Below are 18565 nucleotides of genomic sequence, written 5' to 3' on the forward strand. Positions count from 1 at the left end.
GAAATAGGATGGCTCGGGGAGAAGAGATGGTCTCCCTGTGTGCAGTCCCACATGGTGTCTGTGAGATACTCCACCCTAAAGGAGAGAGCAGAACTCCTCCCTCCTTCGCTGGGGCCTGTTCCTAGTGACGGCCCTCCAGAGCGTACAGGATGGAGAGGGGGAGGGGGACAGAGTGACCATACCGTGGAGAAACCTGACCGTCCCCACAGGTGATCAAGGTCAGCAGCCAACCGTGATAGGCACGATGATGGTTGTGCCTTTACCTCTGGGGTCTGCCTCTCAAACCCACAACCCCAGTCTGATCAAGAGGAAAATGTCAGACCAGATCCAGTTGAGGGACATGCTGCAAACCCCTGACAGGGCTCCTCAAAACCGTGCAGGTCAGTACAAACAGGACAGGCTGAGCAACTGTCCCATGCAGAGAGTCCAAGGAGACACAACAACTGCATGTAATGTGGTGCCCTGCATGGGACCCTGAAACAGAAAAGACATTAGGGAAAAACTGAGGAACTCTGAATAATGTATGAGCTTTAGTTAGTTAAAAAAAAGCATACACACCCTGGCTGGTTTGGCTCAGTGGGTAGAGCATCGGCCTGCAGACCAAAGGGTAGCAGGTTCAATTTCCAATCAAAGGCATGTACCTCGGTTGCAAGTTCGATCTCCAGGCCTGGTCAGGACGCATGTGGGAGGCAACCAGTCAATGTGTCTCTCTCACACTGATGTTTCTCTCTCCCCACTTCCTCCCTCCCTTTCATACTGTCTGAAAATCAATGGGAAAAAATATCCTCTGGTGAAGATTAAAAAAACAAAAACAGTGGCAGCCCAGCCCTAGCCGGTTTGGCTCAGTGGATAGAGCATTAGCCTGCAAACTGAAGGGTCCCTGGTTTGATTCTGGTTGAGGGCACATGCCCGGTTTGTGGGCTCGATGCCCCAGTGGGGGGCATGCAGGAAGCAACTGATCAATGATTCTCTCTCATCATTGATGTTTCTATCTGTCTCTCTCCATTCCTCTCTGAATCACTTAAAATACATTTAAACAAACAAACAAAACACTGGCAGAATTGCACACTTGCAGTGGACCAGGCACTCACGGTCTGAGTGGCCCCATTCATCTCTGGGTATCATTATCTCCTCCACATTACACATGGGGAATGAGGAAGAACCATAACTAACATCCGTCACACCTCCTTAGAGCCAGACAGAGTGTGACCCTCAAGCGTATTGTCATTCACCCCTGTGATGGTCCATGACCTCCCTTTACAGATGAGGGGCCGAGACCAGAGGTTCCTTAGGGAACCTGTGAGCAGCTGTAAGGGCTCCTGGCGCTGAGGAGCAGGCAGACTAAAGCGAGGGCCGTGTCCAGCGTGGGCTGCCAAGCCAGCTCCCAGCCCAGACTGAGGTTCACCTGGATGACCCGGAGGCATCTCCGTGATCACCTCGTTGTGAGGTGCCTGTGACTGCTGCCCCGGCCCTGTGGGGATTGAGCATGTTGAAAACAACTCTGAAAAAGGGTGCCCTGCCAGCAGTTTACTTTGTGAAGTAGCTTTCCAATCTCAACAACATGCCCCCAAGGAAGATTACGTGACACCGCCCCCCCCCCCCCAACCCCATCAGGAGTGGAAATGCATGGTGTCAGACATCATCAATCAATTGCAGTACTCTCCCTCAGAGCCCAGAGGTGGCTTATCAGTTGAACCGTGTTGGTCCCATATGAATTCTGTTTGAATCTGGTGATTCTGAGTGATCACACACCATAATTAAACTGTTGCTTGTTTCTGAGATCTTTCTTGGTTTAAGATAAATGCATTTCTTATTTTCTGAGCACAGAGGAGAGGGGGATAGTTCATTTGATTCTTCCTCCAGGACTAACAAACTCCCCATCTCTTGGTGCAGAGGAGGTCCTGCCTTGATTTGGGCTTTAACAGCTTCAAAGGCACTCTGGCTTCGGCTACCTCGGGAGGAAAGGGTCTCTGATTGTTGATTTTAAAATTACTGGATGTGGTGTGAGGAGAAGGCGGCACCCTTTCAGAGTCCAAAGCAAAGGTTCTGCAGTTTCTTTTGCAAAGGACTTCCCATCACAACTTACCAGTGACAGAGCCTTACCGAGGGCATACTTGGCCCAGCCCAGGCCTCCCCAGGCACATGAACACTTTTGCATACTTCACGGTAGTCAGTAGACTTTAATAAGGGTTCTTTTGGGAAATCTGACTTCAAAGGGAAAAATGTCAAAATTCAGGCAGCCTTGCATAGCTTAACCATACAACATCTCCCTTATATTTGGCTAGTTTTATGGGCCTGGAGTGTTGACCATGTAATAATTTTCTGGATAAAAATCAGAACAGCTACAAGGCAGATCCAGAATTTATAGCTCTGTTGTGGCCTGGCAGACATCAGGGGCCCTCAAGCACGAATTCTCACTTCACTTTTAAAGAACTTCCCTAAGTGACTCTGGAGTCTGGAGCTGCTATAAAGCGACTACTAATTACACACTAAGTGGGAAGAGAACTGTGGACGGAACAGGGGAGCACCCCTCGTGCAGCAGAGATGTGTGAGAAGTGGCTGATACCAGGTGCAGAGAGCACGGCAGGCCTTCCCTGTCACCATTTAGTAGTAATTGGCCGTAGGCCGATGCACCATTTTGGAGCTGGGACTCTGAGCTGATGTGAGGAATCTAGTCACTGGTTAGTTAGTGAGTGTGCCTAGCCTGCCGCCAGCCACACACCTGTCAGCATAGTGTGACTTCTCTTTACCTGTGTGCAGTGTTTCTCATTAAGGAGGCATTTGGGGAAACGGGGGCAATCACACAGCACAGTGGTGTTCTGGGGTTTTGGAACTTCCCCTATTCTCAGGGTGCATCTTCTGCAAATATATCAGGTGCCCCAATTTCATAAATAAGCATACTGAATCTTAGAGAGGTTAAGAGTCTCAAAGAGTGTTACTCATGGGGCAGAAATGAACATTCGATTCAGATGGAAGCAGTCCTTTGGTATGTTCCCCTGTAGGTTCTAAACAGTTTGTTAAACTGTATTTCCTAGGGTGACCATGGTCCCTGTATGCACACACCACTCATTGGAGTGTTCTTGTTTTGGCAGAGGAGGCAAGAAGATGTGACTGTGGTCCCCAGTGGACCACTGAGTGATCTGGCCTACTTTCCAAGGGGAGCATATTTGACTTTTCCAAAGAGGAAAAATATCCTTCATTTTCTGTTTTTAAGAATAGTTTTTATTTTTATTTTTTTTAGAAAGAGAGAGAGAAGCATCAATATGAGAGTATAACATCAATTGGCTGCCTCCTGCATACCCACCACCCAGATCAAGCCCACAACCTAGGCATGTGGCCTGACTGGGAATTGAACCAGCAACCTTTCAGTGCATGGGATAATACCCAGCCAACTGAGCCACACAGGCCAAGGCCTGCATCCACATTTCAAAAGGCCACCAGACCCATATGTCGTGTTCATTTCCAAGGAAATGGCCTTGGCTATCCAGAAATCTAATAGCTAAGATAACAGCAGTTCCTTTTAGCAGGGTTCAGTTGAAGCAGTTTTCATAGCATCATGAAACCTTAGAGGTAGAAGGGTTTAGAAATCAGTTCTTTCAACCCTTATTTGACGGTGGGGACACAGAGAGGACTGGCAGCCCAAGGCCACACAGCTTTCCTGTCACCCATTTCCAGGGACTCGGGGATTCGGGGCATCTTTCTCACCTTGAAAGCACAATCAAGCTTCAGTGTTGTTGTCCTGCAAGGACCTCATCTTCCAGCTCAGTGCTTTGTGTGTGTGCATGCATGTGTATGTGCATTTGTGTATATGTGTGTCCATATGTGTGCGTGTCTGTGCATGTTACAGATGAGTGTATGCATACACATGTGTATTTCTCCATGGCTTCTGCTGCCCTGCTGATGTAAAGGCACAGTCCTGGTGGACAGGATGGCATCAGATGAGCCCCAGGTTGTCCTGAGGACCCTGGCTCAGGTGAAGCAGCCGCAGCTCTAGAGATGCCCCTGTGTGCTGGCCGGCGGGCAGGGGGGACATTCTCCTCAGCTCACATGCCAGCCCGCGGATCATTTGGGTCCTTGAGGAAAGTCTCCTGGCTTTGTTTCAGATTAGAGTCCTGATTCAGGGTGCTTTCTATTAAATGGGTTTCACAGAGCGGGGCAGTAGGGGGACAGATGGTCTGGAGACCACCAGGTGCTCTCTGTCTTGTGGTCAACTTCGTGACCACAGGCTGCCCCTCCCGACTGTTCAAAACCCAGCTCACGGCGAAGCCTCCAGTCCCTATCTGCAGACCCCCAGGCCCTCTCCTGGCTGACGCTCCTCCCTCTCACGCCTGTCCTCTCCACGCTGACCTCTGTCACCCACCACGTTGACGGGCTGCATTGGGGCAGCTGAGAAGATGTCAGTCTCTAATAAGATCACTCGCTGGAGCAGGGGGTCCCTGTGCCTGTGCTCAGTGCCCCTTAATTAGGCTCCAGCTGAGGTAAGACAGGCACCCATGGCCTGAGCTGGTTGGTGGAGACAGAGTGTCTTCCCCCCAGGGCTGAGTTTGGACAGATTATTCCTCCTCCATCTTCTCCTCCCCCTCCTCCTCTCCCTCTCCTCCCCTCCTCCTCCTCCTCCTTCCAGCCTGTGCCCCGTCACTTTTAGCAGCCACGTATCAGCCACCTTCCCTCTGCTCCTACTCACCACCCAGCACACAGACCTTCCTATCAGGCCACCTCTCTCTCCCGCACACATACCACCCTACACTTCACATCTCTCACACACACCTCTTCTCACACCCCACATCTCACACACCTCCTCTCACACTTACATCTCTCACACTCACCTCCTCTCACGCTTATGTCTCTCACACACACCTCCTCTCACACTTATGTCTCTCACACACACCTCCTCTCACACTTATGTCTCTCACACACACCTCCTCTCACGCTTATGTCCCTCACACACACCTCCTCTCACGCTTATGTCTCTCACACACACCTCCTCTCACACTTATGTCTCTCACACACACCTCCTCTCACGCTTACATCTCTCACACTCACCTCCTCTCACGCTTATGTCTCTCACACACACCTCCTCTCACACTTATGTCTCTCACACACACCTCCTCTCACACTTGCGTCTCTCACACACACCTCCTCTCACACTTATGTCTCTCACACACACCTCCTCTCACACTTGCGTCTCTCACACACACCTCCTCTCACACTTATGTCTCTCACACACACCTCCTCTCACACTTGCGTCTCTCACACACACCTCCTCTCACACTTATGTCTCTCACACACACCTCCTCTCACACTTATGTCTCTCACACACACCTCCTCTCACACTTGAGTCTCTCACACACACCTCCTCTCACACTTATGTCTCTCACACACACCTCCTCTCACACTTATGTCTCTCACACACACCTCCTCTCACACTTGTGTCTCTCACACACCTCCTCTCACACTTGTGTCTCTCACACACACCTCCTCTCACACTTATGTCTCTCACACACCCCTCCTTTCACACTTATGTCTCTCACACACCTCCTCTCACACTTATGTCTCACACACACACACCTCCTCTCACACTTATGTCTCTCACACACCTCCTCTCACACTTATGTCTCTCACACACACCTCCTCTCACACTTGTGTCTCTCACACACACCTCCTCTCACACTTATATCTTTCACACACACACACCTCCCCTCACACTGCACGTGTCATACACACACCTCCTCTCACACTTATGTCTCTCACACACACACCTCCTTTCATACCCACATTTTTCACACCCACCTCCTCCCATACTCTACATTCTTCACACAAACACACCCTTACTTGTCCCATCAGCCTTTCTTAAGCTCATCCTTCTGTGTGATCTGCCTCTGTGATCCCATGTGCCCGTTGAGGGTGGCTTCTTTATAGCCAAAGTCATCGACGCTATTCAGTTTAGTGAGGAGCACAGTGGGTGGCTAGGGTCAGCCAAGAGGATTGGGGAGCCCCCTGTGGAGCCCTGGGCTGCAGCCCTCCCCACCTGGGGCCACGCCTGTTGTTAGGGCCGCCTCGGTCCTCTCACTCAGGAGAAGGTGTCTCCTCACTGAGCATGTCTGGACACTACATTTGCCTCCTTTGTAACCCCAAGAAGTCCCAAGGCAACCCCTGAATGGATGGCCCCGGATTGGGGCATCTTCTGACTCTGCTGTTCTGAGTGGCGTCAGGTGAGAGCCCGCGGAGAGCAGGGGACAGAACCCGTCAGGTGGCTGCAGAAGAAACGTCCGCAGTCCCCTCGTGGCCGTGCAGAGGGAGGCCCTGTTGGCCGTTTTCCAACCATGTCTGTGTGGCCTGCTGACCCTGCCGACCACCATGGGTGACTACACATGCCAGAAACCCGCCTGTGACAGGACAGGTCTGGTCTCTGTTGTCAGCCGTCACAGGGTATAAGCATGCGTGTCACTAGGCCAAGCTATTGAGGGGAAAATGTGAATGTGCGCTTTCTAGAAAGGGGAGGTGGCTGGTGTTTCCTCGCTGCCTTCCGCACCAGTGGCTCCGGGCAGAGCGGGTCCCACCGCCCCTGCGGGTCTCCTGCCTCGGCTGCAGCGTGTCCCAATCCTACCCTCCGTTCTCTCCGCAGGACTTTGGGAAGTGCCCGCGACTGAGGCTGTTTACTCAGGAGTACATCCTTGCCTTGAACGAGCTCAACGCGGGGATGGAGGTGGTGAAGAAGTTCATTCAGAGGTGGGTCTCCCAGCCGACCCCTCCCCCCAGCCTGTGAGCCAGCTGTCCTTCAGCCCAGAACCAGGCCCTCCCCGGGTGCCCGGAGAGCAGCCACTGGTGTTCAGGGGCTGGAAGCGTCTCCTCTTCCGTGAGGGTCTCCTGGAGCCTCCTGACCACCTGTGGTCTCAGGCACTTACTTACCGTGTGGCACTGAGCCAGTTCCTGTACCTCTGATCCCGTGTCCTCCACACGGGGGTTGTGTGATTAAGGAAGGTGGTATATGAGGAAGCCCCTAGCGTGCCTGATGCTCAGTAGGAGCTCAGGCAATGGTGATGGTCCTGAGTAATAGGAGGATTCCCACCCTCCGGCGCCAGGTGTATAGGAAGTGATCCCCTGTGGCCAGAGAGTCACCACCGGGGACTTTGACAGCTACCTCCCAAACTTGGCTAAAAAGAAGCCAAATATTCTGGTTCTTACCCCCTTCTGGGGTTTGAGTAGGGGGGATTATTTTTGCTTTGATTTTTAAATATTTTTCTCTGTGCCTCAGTTTCCTAATCTGTAAATGAGAATCGCAATACCCACTTCATCCAGCTGAGGGCTTTGGTGACCTAATACACAAACAGTAAGAACAACGCATAAATGTGATGGGAGCATTAGTGGCCACTGTCATGACTCTTCTTATGTTTTAAGAAAATCAAAATATCCTGGTTAAGCCAGTTCTGAAGTTACATTCTTCCTAAATATACTCCCCTGCCATCACAAAGCATTCCCAAACGCAAATGACATGTCCTTCTGCCAGAGTTTGGGTGACTCCAGGGTCCCTTTAAAGCATCCAGTTAAGATTTGCAGAGTTTTTTAGGTTAATCCCAGTGGCCACAGTTATTTTCCAGGAACATTACAGGTATTATCTCCAGGCCCCAAACTGTCCCATTTTACAGGTTAAAAAACTGAGGCACAGAGATAGCCATGATTAATAACAATTTCTGCATCTACCGAGGCCTTAGCAACTGTGTTTCAGACCCCATGCTAGGTCAGGGTGACCATATTAATTTTTCTTCCAAAGCAGGGCACTTCTGAGAGTAAAGTGAGGTATTATGAATAAAGATTTCAGAACTCCCCAGGCATAAATGTGTCTGCCCAGGCCGCATGGCCATATTATGCTAGGTCTTCCCATAACTTAGAAAATTGGGTTCTTGTTGTTACCCAGTAAGGAGGGGGCCATAATCCCCATTTTATAGCTAAGTAAACTGCGAGTGGAGAGTTAAGCAGTATGCCAAGACCACTCAGCTGGACTTGAACCCAGGCACCAGGACCCAGAGCTCACGACTGGACCTTGGTTCTCTGCTGCTTGCACATGGCAGAGCCAGGACCCAATCCCGGTATTGCCAACTCCACAGCAAAAGGCTCAGCGTGCACCCCCATGACCACCTCAAGCTGTGCCCGGCCTCCCCCCCCCCACACACCTCCCAGCCATGATGCCACTCCTGCAGCTGCCTCTCACCCTGCCCTCTGCTCTCTTCCAGCATGCACGGCCCCACAGGGCACTGCCCTCACCCCCGGGTCCTGCCCAACCTGGTGGCCGTGTGCCTGGCTGCCATCTACTCCTGCTATGAAGAGTTCATCAACAGGTCAGTCACTGTCGCCACCGGGAAGGGCTGGGGTTACCACCCAGGGTGGGGACAGTGAGAGGGCGGGTCACCAAGGACAGTGGCCTGTACACATCTGACCAGCCAAGGAGGCGGAGTGGTTTTCACCAGACCAGCCTCCAGGGTGTTTGCCAGATCGCGTGTGCTCACTGATTCCAGAGCCCAGAACCAGGAATTACTGGGAAACAAACACTGAGATTCAATACCGGCAACTGAAAGCTGTTGTGTGACTGGGCATTAGGAGCAAGTGTTTTATTCTGAATATTTCTCACCACCTGGCATGTGTGACACATTGGAGCATGAGTGTGGATGCATGTATGTGTGTGAGGGAGAATGTGTGCACACATGTGGGTGTGTGCATGGGGAGTTGTGTGTGCACTGTGTGAATGTGTGCAAGTGTTTGTGAACCCCAGGAAGCCCTGGAGAGAGGACAGATAGTAGAAACCGGACCTGTGTTCATAAGCAGGTGACCACTGCAGGCACCTGTGCATTCCCCACTGGACATCCTGGCAGACTTTGGGGAACAGTCTCCGAGTTACTCCTCTGAGGGTGACGCCACCACTGTAGTTATTTACCAGCTCCCAGGCTTCCTTAATTGAGGATCACTCCTGGGGTACGGTGACGCAAATGCTATCCATTTGCGTAGAACTTTCGACAGTGACCTCTGGGGTCACTGGAGAGGGTAGGATGTGCCGGGCAGAGATGGCATCGGCGGCCGCCACCCGGTCCAGTTGTTCAGGTGGCACACGGCACCACTCCAGGGGCACCGAATGTGTCGGGATCCAGCAGGAATATATTTCAGCCCTGAAGGAAAAGGCGGTGCAGACCGTGAGTCCCTGAAAACCTGCCCATGGGGCTTCTAAGCAAACACTGTCCTGGAGTTCTTGGGGGAGGGGCCGCAGTGAACCTCAACAAGGGGGTATGTTGTATGACCGGGCTGAAGAAGGGAGGACGACTATTTTAATGTCCTCAGCCCTAGGTCCTGACATTTAAAGGGGACCATGTCCACCTTGTTCAGAAAGAGGTGGCAGTGCCCTTGAGGCCCGAACATGAAGATGCCATGCTGACCATTCCCAAGGGCCTGTGTGTACCCTACAACATGTTATGTCAAGTAAAGAAGTGGGTCAGAGGGAGGTGCACGTCCCAGCATCCCTATGCACACAGTGGTACTCGCCTTGACCTCGCTGCCCTAGCTCTGGACCCAATCTGATCAGCGTGCTTTCTAAACTCAGGCCACCCCAGGAACCAGGAAGAGCATGAAATGGTCACGTGTGTGTGTGTGTGCGTGTGCGTGTGTGTGCGCGCGCTCACACTCGCACTCGCACTCGCACTCACTCATTCTCAGGCTCCTTTTCCGCCTGACGCCTCTGACTCATCTCAGCCTCCTTGGGCGCTCTCCCAGAACACCTGAGCTGGGACTTGGGTGGGGTTGGGGCAGGAGGAGGAACCCACACATCTAAGAGCTTTCCCTCTGCATCTCCACAGCCCTGCCAGCGTGCCCTGCAGGGCTTCCCTCACCCGGGAGCAGGAAACAAAGACAAGGGTGCTGGAACTCTGCCCCAGTTTTCGTCCCGGGGGGGTGGGGGGGGGCGGGTGTGGAATGTGCCAGGGTTAGGAACCGTGCACACTGTCGCAGTTAGGGGGACGGCAACAGCCAGGTTTCCTCCTCTCATTCACTCAGTACTCGGTTAGTGAGGGCCCATTAAGTGCCAGGTATGGAAGGCACTAAGTGAGCCAGCCGGATGGGACCCCTGCCCTTTCAGAGCGGAGGGTGCACCAGCGGGTAGAGGGGTAGGGATTGAGCAAGCAAGTGGGTACAGTACAGCTAGGTCAGGGCTGTGATGGCAGAAGCCAGAGGTGGCATTAGCATGGTCTCCAGCAGGGAGTCTCAACCCTGGCTGCATACCAGTCACCGGGGAGGCTTTACAAAATCAGAAGGTAAACCTGACCATACACCTGCTCTGTGACCCAGCTCCTCAGCTTCTGATGTATTCATCGGGAGACTTGTACAAGGATGTTTATAGCACCAAACTGGAACCTGCCTCGACTCCAGTGTCCTCTGACAGTAGAACGGACAACTAAGCTGTGGTCTGTTCTCAGAAGCTAGACTATGTAGCAGCAGGAAAGAACGAACTCGTGCAGCCACGAACAAGTCTCACAGACATAACATTGAGTGAAAGAAGTCTGACCCAAGAGATACATATGTTGTGATTATTTTTCCTTCAGGTTCAAGAACAGGCAAAATGAACCTATGGTGATAGAACCAGAATAGTTGTCACCTTTTGGGGGGCAGAGCTAGGTGGAAAAGCACGAGAGAAACTTCTGAGCTCCTGGAAATGTTTTACAGCTTGGCCGGTGGTGCTCAGCTGGGGACAGTGTTGGCCTCCAGGGGATATGTGGCAAGGTCTGGAGACATTTGGGGTTGCCACAGCTTGGCAGGGGTGCAGGGTGCTGCTGGCATCCAATGGGTGGAAGTCAAGAATGCTGCTGAGCATGCTGCCAGGTGCAGGACAGCCCCACTCAGAGAACCCAGAATTATCCCGCCCAAAATGTCCGTGGTGCCAAAATGCCCTGATCTGGTGGCTGGTTATTAAACGGGAATATGTAAAAACTCATGAAGCTCTGCACCTCAGATTTAAGCACTGACTATTCTGTGTGTAAGTTACACCCGGGAATGGTGGAGCCCTGTTACACTTGGAAGCACACCTCTTCTCAGTTCCACAGTCAGTGATGGCACATTGGTGGCTTGAATTTGGTCACGGTGGAAGCACTTACACTAAGGAAATTGGCAAACACTACAAAACAGGGCTTCCTTTTTCCGGAGACTAGGTTGTTAGACACTTACCAGCATACTGCTGGTTATAGCTTCATAAAGAAGCGGGGAAAGTGGTGCCTGGGATGGCCCTAGCAGTGGATTGTTCCAAAGGCAAGTTCACGGCCAGAGTTGAGAACCCCTTCGCCCAGGAGAGGTGAGGAAGGGACCCTTCAGCGGGTGATGTTTAAGTTGAGACCTACTAGCTGTTAACTAGGTAAGAGGCAGGATGAGGTGCTCCAGGCAGAGAGAACAGAACGTGCAAAGGCCTGGCAGGGCCGGTGAAGTCGCCATCAGTCACATTTTTCTACCTGTGGTTAACCACCTGCTTCAGGATCCCGTGAACTGCTTCTTTAAAAAGCAAACTCCTCGATGTCCATTTTGAGCTCGAGCCCAGGAATCTGCACTCTTGGTAAGCTCCTCCTGTGATCTGCTCCATCCTAAAGGTGAAGGGCCACAGCAAAGGAGGAAGTAAAGGGAACTGAGACTGCAGCAGAGAAAGGGAAAGGAAGAGAAGCAAAAGATGATGTTGGAGAAGGGGCGGGCCATGGACTGCTGAGCTGCTCAAACCTCCTGTGCTGAGCTGCTCCTGGGGGTTGTGTGTTAAGTGCAGGTGCAGACGCAGCAGGTGTGGGGCAGCCTGAGACACTGCTTGTCTAACCAACGCCCAGTAATGCGGGTGCTGCTGCCCGGGGACCACGCGCCGAGTGGCAGAGCGAGCGGCAGAGCTGTGCCTGTGTTTCAGTGGCCGGGTTTTTATTCAGAGAGCATTGGCTTTCAGTTAAGAAGGGACTTGATGAGATGTCAGTTTCCAAATTCCCCTCTGGCAGCAGCTGCATGGAGAGTGGACGAGAGGGGGCAAGCATGACCGTGGGGGAATCATGAACGGTGGTTATACCCAGGTGCCCAGGGTGGAGGCACAAGGTTATAACGCCCGTCCCCTCTCGGATCCCAAAGTAGTTTGGGTTCCAAGTGATGCCCTTAGTTCCTCCAGGAAATCACCCGAGGGCCACAATCCTGGGAGACCTGTCCTGGGCTCAGGTCCACCCCACCTTGTTGGTCAGTCCCTGAAAGATAAAACCCCACCATGTCCTCAGGGCCCATCCGCGATGCTCCCAGTGGTACGTGATGTACTGACAGAGCAGACAGTTTGACCCAGGTTAGCATGGCTCACTGGAAAATCACCCTCTGAGCCAACAGCCTTGAAAATCCACTCCTAAATCCCAGCAAAGGCAAACAAAGGGAAATGGAGTGTTGAGCATTTGAGCAGCAAATTAGCTCTGAACCCATAGAGATAGTTAGGCTGCCCTCCCCCCACAGACCACACACAGTTTTCCAACAACCATAGACTTTTCGGACTTCAGCCATGGCTTTCGTTTTTCCCCAGCAAAGTTTACAGTGCATTTATCAAGCATCCTGGTGGGCTCAGCTCAGGCCTGGCCCACGGCACGTGCTGGATAAATGCAGGCTCTCTGTGTGCGTCGGGTCCGAGTTCTGTGCTCAGTCCAGTCCTTGTACACAAAGAGGACGTGCATCTTTGGAAGTGCGGGGCACATGCGCATGGCACGTTTAGGGAGGGGCTGCACAAGCTGTTTGTGACCACACCATTGTGCTCTGAGTCTCTGGGAGCAGTGGACTCAACCTTCACTGCACACACAGGGAGCCCTAAAAGCTCCTCAAGGAGTTCTGATCTGTTGGGTTTGGGATGTTTAGATGTGCCTTAGGGGACACTGGTGTCCAGCCAGGGATGGAAAGTTCTAATTCAAAGACACGGTGAGTGGGCAGGTGGAAGAAATCAGAGAAAACTTCATGGAGGAGGGGGACCTGCACGGGATCATATGGGATCTTGGAAGCCACCAAGGTGTCAAATCCCAGCCCCTTCCACTTAGAAGCCCTGTGTCAAGCATAGGTCATTTGACCTCTGGCGCTTTCTCACCCGTAACATGGAGATGGTCATATTGCCAGACACAGATGTCTGAGAAGTCTGTGTGGTTGCACTTAGCACTGTGCCAGCCCAGGGGACCCCGTTGCTGGAGTTACCTCCAGTCAGGTGCGCCTCCTGGTCATGCGTGGAAGCTCCCAGGGAGGAGGTGCTTCACCCAGCTTCAGGGCACCAATTTCATTGTGTTTGGCCCTGCATTTTCCAAACAAATGACTTCAATGATGCATAGAGCCCTTTCTCAGTTAACACCTGTGTTTAGAGGTGCTGTGATGGGGACTGCTGCAGACAGAAGGGACCTGCAGGCCCCAGGAGTTTGGGATTCTGGGGGTTGAGATCCCCTTGAAGTGGGTTTCCAGGTGAGGAGCGGAGACTGAGCTTTCCACCTGGCCCATGACGGGGCTGTGGGGGTTCAGGGAGCGTTGAGCACAGTGGAGCCTGTCTGGTCAGAAGTGCTCACTGGGTCTTGTAGCTCACAGCATACACTCCAGGGCCACATGGTACCGCCTGCATGCTCATGCTCTTCCATCTCTCCCCACAGCCGTGACAATTCTCCAAGCCTGAAGGAGATCCGGAACGGCTGCCAGCAGCCCTGTGACCGGAAGCCCACCTTACCTCTGCGCCTTCTGCACCCCAGCCCGGACCTGGTGTCTCAGGAAGCCACGCTGTCCGAGGCACGGCTCAAGTCGGTGGTCGTGGCCTCCAGTGAGATCCACGTGGAGGTGGAGCACACCAGCACTGCCAAGCCGGCGCTGACGGCCAGCGCGGGCAACGACAGTGAGCCCAACCTCATCGACTGCCTCATGGTCAGCCCTGCCTGCAGCACCATGAGCATCGAGCTGGGTCCCCAGGCTGACCGCACGCTCGGCTGCTACGTGGAAATCCTCAAGCTGCTGTGAGTGTCCCTTTATGTGCCTGTCACCAATGAGATGAGGGAGGGGACTTGGCTTTGTAGTTCATATTCACTGGCTCGAGGCGTGTGAGGGTGGGCATGCTTAGGGTGCACACTTGAGTTGGGGTGTGGGTACGCGTGAGTGTGGGTGCACATATGCAAAGTATGAGAGCACACATTTTAGGTGTGTATACTGGAGTGTCTGGGCACATGTATAGGTATGTACACAAACATACATGTGTGCATGAGTTTGAGAATATGTGTGCGTGAGTGTGTGCATGAGCACATGGGTGCCCAAGTGTGACTGAGTCTGTGAACCTCTGCACATTGTGTAAGGTGTGGGCTCATTCTGAGTTTGTGAGTGTCTTTATATATGGGAATGGCTTTGGGCGTGTGGTGCGACAGCATGTGTGTGATTGCCTGAGCATGTGCGTTTAAGTGGACATGTGTGGATGTGTCTAGTCACTGCTGCTTTTATGGATGGGTGGCTGTGAGTGCACACATGTGGGTATGAGCGTTTGTACACAAGAGTTACAGTGTGTGTGTTTCTCTGTGTGTGCATGCAGGTGTGTCCATGAGCCAGCGTGTGAGTGTTTGTGTTGTGAGACCTGTGCGTGCCTTGTGTGCTCAGTGTGGTTGTCTGCTTTATTTTGTGGGGGGTGCCTGTGGGTGTCTGTGTGGTTGTGTGTGTGCATATGTATGTAGCATCTTCTGTAAAGGGCGTATCTTTGGAAAGCGCCTCCCGGGGTTGTGCTGAAGCCCAGCCCTCCTCCCACACTCTTTCTTGTGAGCTCTCATGGGCAGGCAGGGAGGCGCCTGCAGATCAGGCCCCGTGCAGTCCTGGCTGGTGGGAAAGGCTCAGGTGGAACCAAGGACCAGGTCTGCGCTGGGTGTTCCAGGTCCCTCCCTACCTCCCTGAGCCTCAGCAGTGTGACTCTACAGCAGGGGATCTGCATCTTTGACCCTCATGAGTCTTTTTAGTTCTACCACTCACACTTGTACCACACAGACTCCTCCCAAGTTCATGCACCTGGCTCCTCGGTCCCCAGGTGGAGGGACCTGGGCTGGCTCTGTGGTCCCACAGCCAGCTTGGCGGGAGAATCCAGCAAATGCCTCGCCGCTTGCTCCCACAGCCCTGACCCTCAGAACAGAGGTCAGCCCCTCAGGACCAAGTCCAGAGGTTGGCATTGCCAGGTGCAGTCAGTGAGGTGGTGGGCTTTCAGAGGGGTTGGGGGAGGGCGTATGGCACCTGTCTGAAGTCTGGGCACCAGGCCCCTGGATCAAGGGAAGGCCTGGCTCCGGGGGCTCGTCAGGGCTGACTGGGTCTCCAAGGCGGCTGTAGGCTCTGCAGCACAGGTTTGGCCTCTGTGGTGAACGTGTTGCTGTCTGGAGGGTGCACAGGGCCCGGAGGGTGGAGGCAGCCTACCATGCCTGCTGAGCCAAGAGCTAGTCTGGGGGGCCTAGGCAGTGCCCTGGGATCTCCAAGCAGGGCTTGTTGTGTCTGTGAAGGTGAACACATGCACGCACACACACACACACATACCTACACACATCAGGCAGTGGCTTCGTGTGGTTGGAAAGGAGACTGTGGATGCTGCATCCACAGACACTTCCTCTCCTGTCTAGGCCCTGAGAGAGGAGAGTGAGGCCTCCTGGGGGTCAGCGCCAGCTTCACCACGGTCCTATCTGCAGAGGCCAGTGAGGGCACAGCCGCACCTAGCGACACTCCACCCGCCCTGCCCCCACCCCCACCCTCCCACACACGCACACACACACACGCACACTGTTTGAAGGAAATTCCAGATTCTGCTCAGAGATCTCCTAGAACATGCCCCACTTTCTCCCAGGAGTGTGGTCTGCCCTCCGAGCGATGCGCCGGCCACAGCCCTCATATCCTCCTCGCCCGGTTGAGGCAGGGCCCCCAGGCCAGAGACAGCTCTGCTCTCCGCCCCGGCCTGCCTCTGGCTGGCTGCCACAGGCACCTGGACTCCCAGGCCTTCTGCTGGCTCGGGCCCTGACTCACATTAAGCACTAAGGGTTTGAGTTTCATCATGCAGTTCACACACGTTTTTTTTCCTTCTTCATAAACATGCTCATGAATGAGGACTCTGTTCTTCCTGATCTGCTTCCAGACCTCCTGCCTGCCCGCAGGGCCCAGCTGCCAAGGCGCGGCGGGGGTCAGGGGCCCGGTCAGGGGCTGCCCGCTGGGAGCGGAGGTGTTCTGACCGATGCGCAGAGCAGCCTCACCTCCGCCTGGTGTCTCCACAAGGCAGGGTTTATACTTCCGAAGCCTCTTTTACCATGGGGGTTGGGGGTAGGGTCAGAACACAGTGTGGGCTTGCTAACTTCTTTTCCGAGCAACTTGCCTTCTCCAACTCCGCTGCCTGCTTGAGTCACTGGCCCACCGGAAGACCTAGGACACGCTGGGCCCCTCAGCCCTAGCACCTCAGAGCACGACAGCATGGGAAACATGGGAAAGAGCTCAGGTTCAGAGCCAGTCTGCTGGGCTCAAGGGCCACAGAGATATCAGTATTAGCTTGTGACCTGGGCAAGTTACTCGTCTTCTCTGAGTCACAGCTGCCTCGGGGCAGTAGACGGGTGGAGGCCATGGCTCTGGGCGCCTTGCAAGTGTAGACACCAGGCAGATGGGAGTTACTACACTTCCTGAGTACAGCTGTGTTTCCTCTATTTTAAGACACCGTTGAGAGTAAGATGCATCGTTGATTTAACGACACGTTGAGAGGAAAAAAAAACACACCAATATGGCATTCAAAGCACATTGATGGCAAGAAGCGTGCGTCTTGGGATTTAGGAAATGCATGGATGGCAGTCTGCTGGTAACTGCAGCATTCTTGGCTCCTCTTGCCCTCAGCGTTCTGGTCTGTGAAATGGGTATCTTTCCCGGGGAGCTGCTCTAAGAATTTAGTGGCACGGGACCCTGCCGGGCTGGTTCTTGATAAGAGAGGCCTGCTGTTACTAATATGAGTGCTCCCTGAATGAGAGTCACGTGTAAGGAATGAAAAAGGAGGCTCTAATTGGAACTGAGGGGTCTTAAGAGGGCATTGTGGGGGGCAAAGGAAGCCAGGCTTAGCACCTTGGCCCAGCTTGTCAGCCCTATTCATCAGACCAGGCACTGCTGGTCCCCTAGTGTGAGTATCACGCCTCTCTCTCACACACACACACACACACACACAGCCCAGGCCCTAAAAGGCCCAGGCCTCGGTTATGTGTAGGAAAGCCCACACATGGTTAGAATTTCACACCTCTGAAAGGAAGGTAAGCCTCAAAAAGCTCCCTGGAGACCCTTGAAAAGGAGGACTATTCCCGATGCAGGTCAAGGTTGCCCCTGCAAACACCCCCTTGTGAGGCCCAGGCTGGGTGGTCTGACAGAGAACATGGACTGGGCAGCTGGACAGAGCAGCTGGGTCTGTGGCAGTTTGGAGTCCAGCTTTTAGCCAGCCGGGCACCTGCATGTGATTCGCATATTTCCTTATCCATCTGTGTATGCACTCCTTTATCGAGCATTAACTGCGCACCTCGTCTGGCCAGGCTCTGCTGGATGCCGGGGTCCCAGCTGCTCCCAGTCCCTCTGAATCTAGTAGCAGCAAGTGCTGAAGGCAGTGACACCGCCCGCCGGTGGGAAGGAGTGGGAAGCCGCTGGCCACACGGAGGCCACAGACAGGAAGAGCAGGGAGCGGCCATTGTGAGGAGAGGGGCGCAGGTCTGCGCTTTTTGATCAGCTCAACTCAGGATTGTTATTTTTGCAAAAACCTAGGTTTAAAAGAGGCCTGGCGGTCTGGAGGTCAGCTGGAAGATGCCCCAGCCATCGGGGGCTGTTGGGGAAAATGCGGATGAAGGGGAGGGGGTGTCCTAATGACGGGGAGGTGTAACTAGAAGTAGAAGGCTGGTGCCAGGAGGGGAATGGGAAACGTGGTACATCACCCAGCATAGTCCGCTCATGAACCGCCCCAGCCAGTGCCGCCGCTCCGCTGAGAAGAGATGCCAGGAGTTCAGTGCAGGGAAGGGGGTTTGACTGGGGGCTTGGACATCCTGTCTTACCTGTAAGTGGGGATCTAGAGCTAGCCTGGCCCCATTAACGTGAGGAGTGAGTGTTGGGTGCCTGGAGCCTGAAGCTGTCGGAGGTCCTCAGGATGCTCGAGGCACCTCTCCCTTTCCTCCCTGAGCCAGGGAAGGCCTCACTGTCTTGTCTACTTCCTGGGGTTGGTGATCAGGCTGCTCATAGTCAGGCCTGCGCTCTCCCTCCCATCCCGGGCCTGCCCGACTCGCCAACCCTGAGGCTGGCGCTGCTCTCCAGATGCTCAACCCTGAGGCAGGTGCTCTGCTCTCCATTCCTTGTGCCTGGCCAGCCCCCAGGCATCTAGCCTCCCAGCCTCTGCCCAGCACACGCATTGCATATGCTCAAGCTGGTCGGACTCGAGGTTTGGAGTAGACTTGGAGCTGAGCTGGGCAGAGGCGAGGAAGGAAGTGTCTGCCTCTTCCTTTCTTCCCCCCATGTTCTCTTTCCTGATCCCGTGTGAGCCGTGGGGAGGCCAGGCTCCAGACTGGAG

The 18565-nt window shown here is 53.7% G+C and overlaps 1 protein-coding gene across 1 annotated transcript in view; it reads left to right on the top strand.

Annotated features, from left to right (window-relative positions):
• The window catches only part of CMIP (c-Maf inducing protein), a gene marked incomplete at its 5' end in the record, with an annotated part of 231566 nt that overhangs the window by 193133 nt on the left and 19868 nt on the right, over positions 1 to 18565 (top strand). Inside the window, 3 exons of the mRNA XM_081108403.1 lie at positions 6626 to 6729; positions 8232 to 8336; positions 13647 to 14000. Of these exons, the coding sequence (XP_080964529.1) occupies positions 6626 to 6729; positions 8232 to 8336; positions 13647 to 14000 (563 nt within the window). The remainder of the gene's footprint in view (positions 1 to 6625; positions 6730 to 8231; positions 8337 to 13646; positions 14001 to 18565) is intronic.

Source organism: Myotis nattereri (assembly GCF_964212035.1).
Source record: "Myotis nattereri genome assembly, chromosome: 15".
Classification (NCBI taxonomy): domain Eukaryota; kingdom Metazoa; phylum Chordata; class Mammalia; order Chiroptera; family Vespertilionidae; genus Myotis; species Myotis nattereri.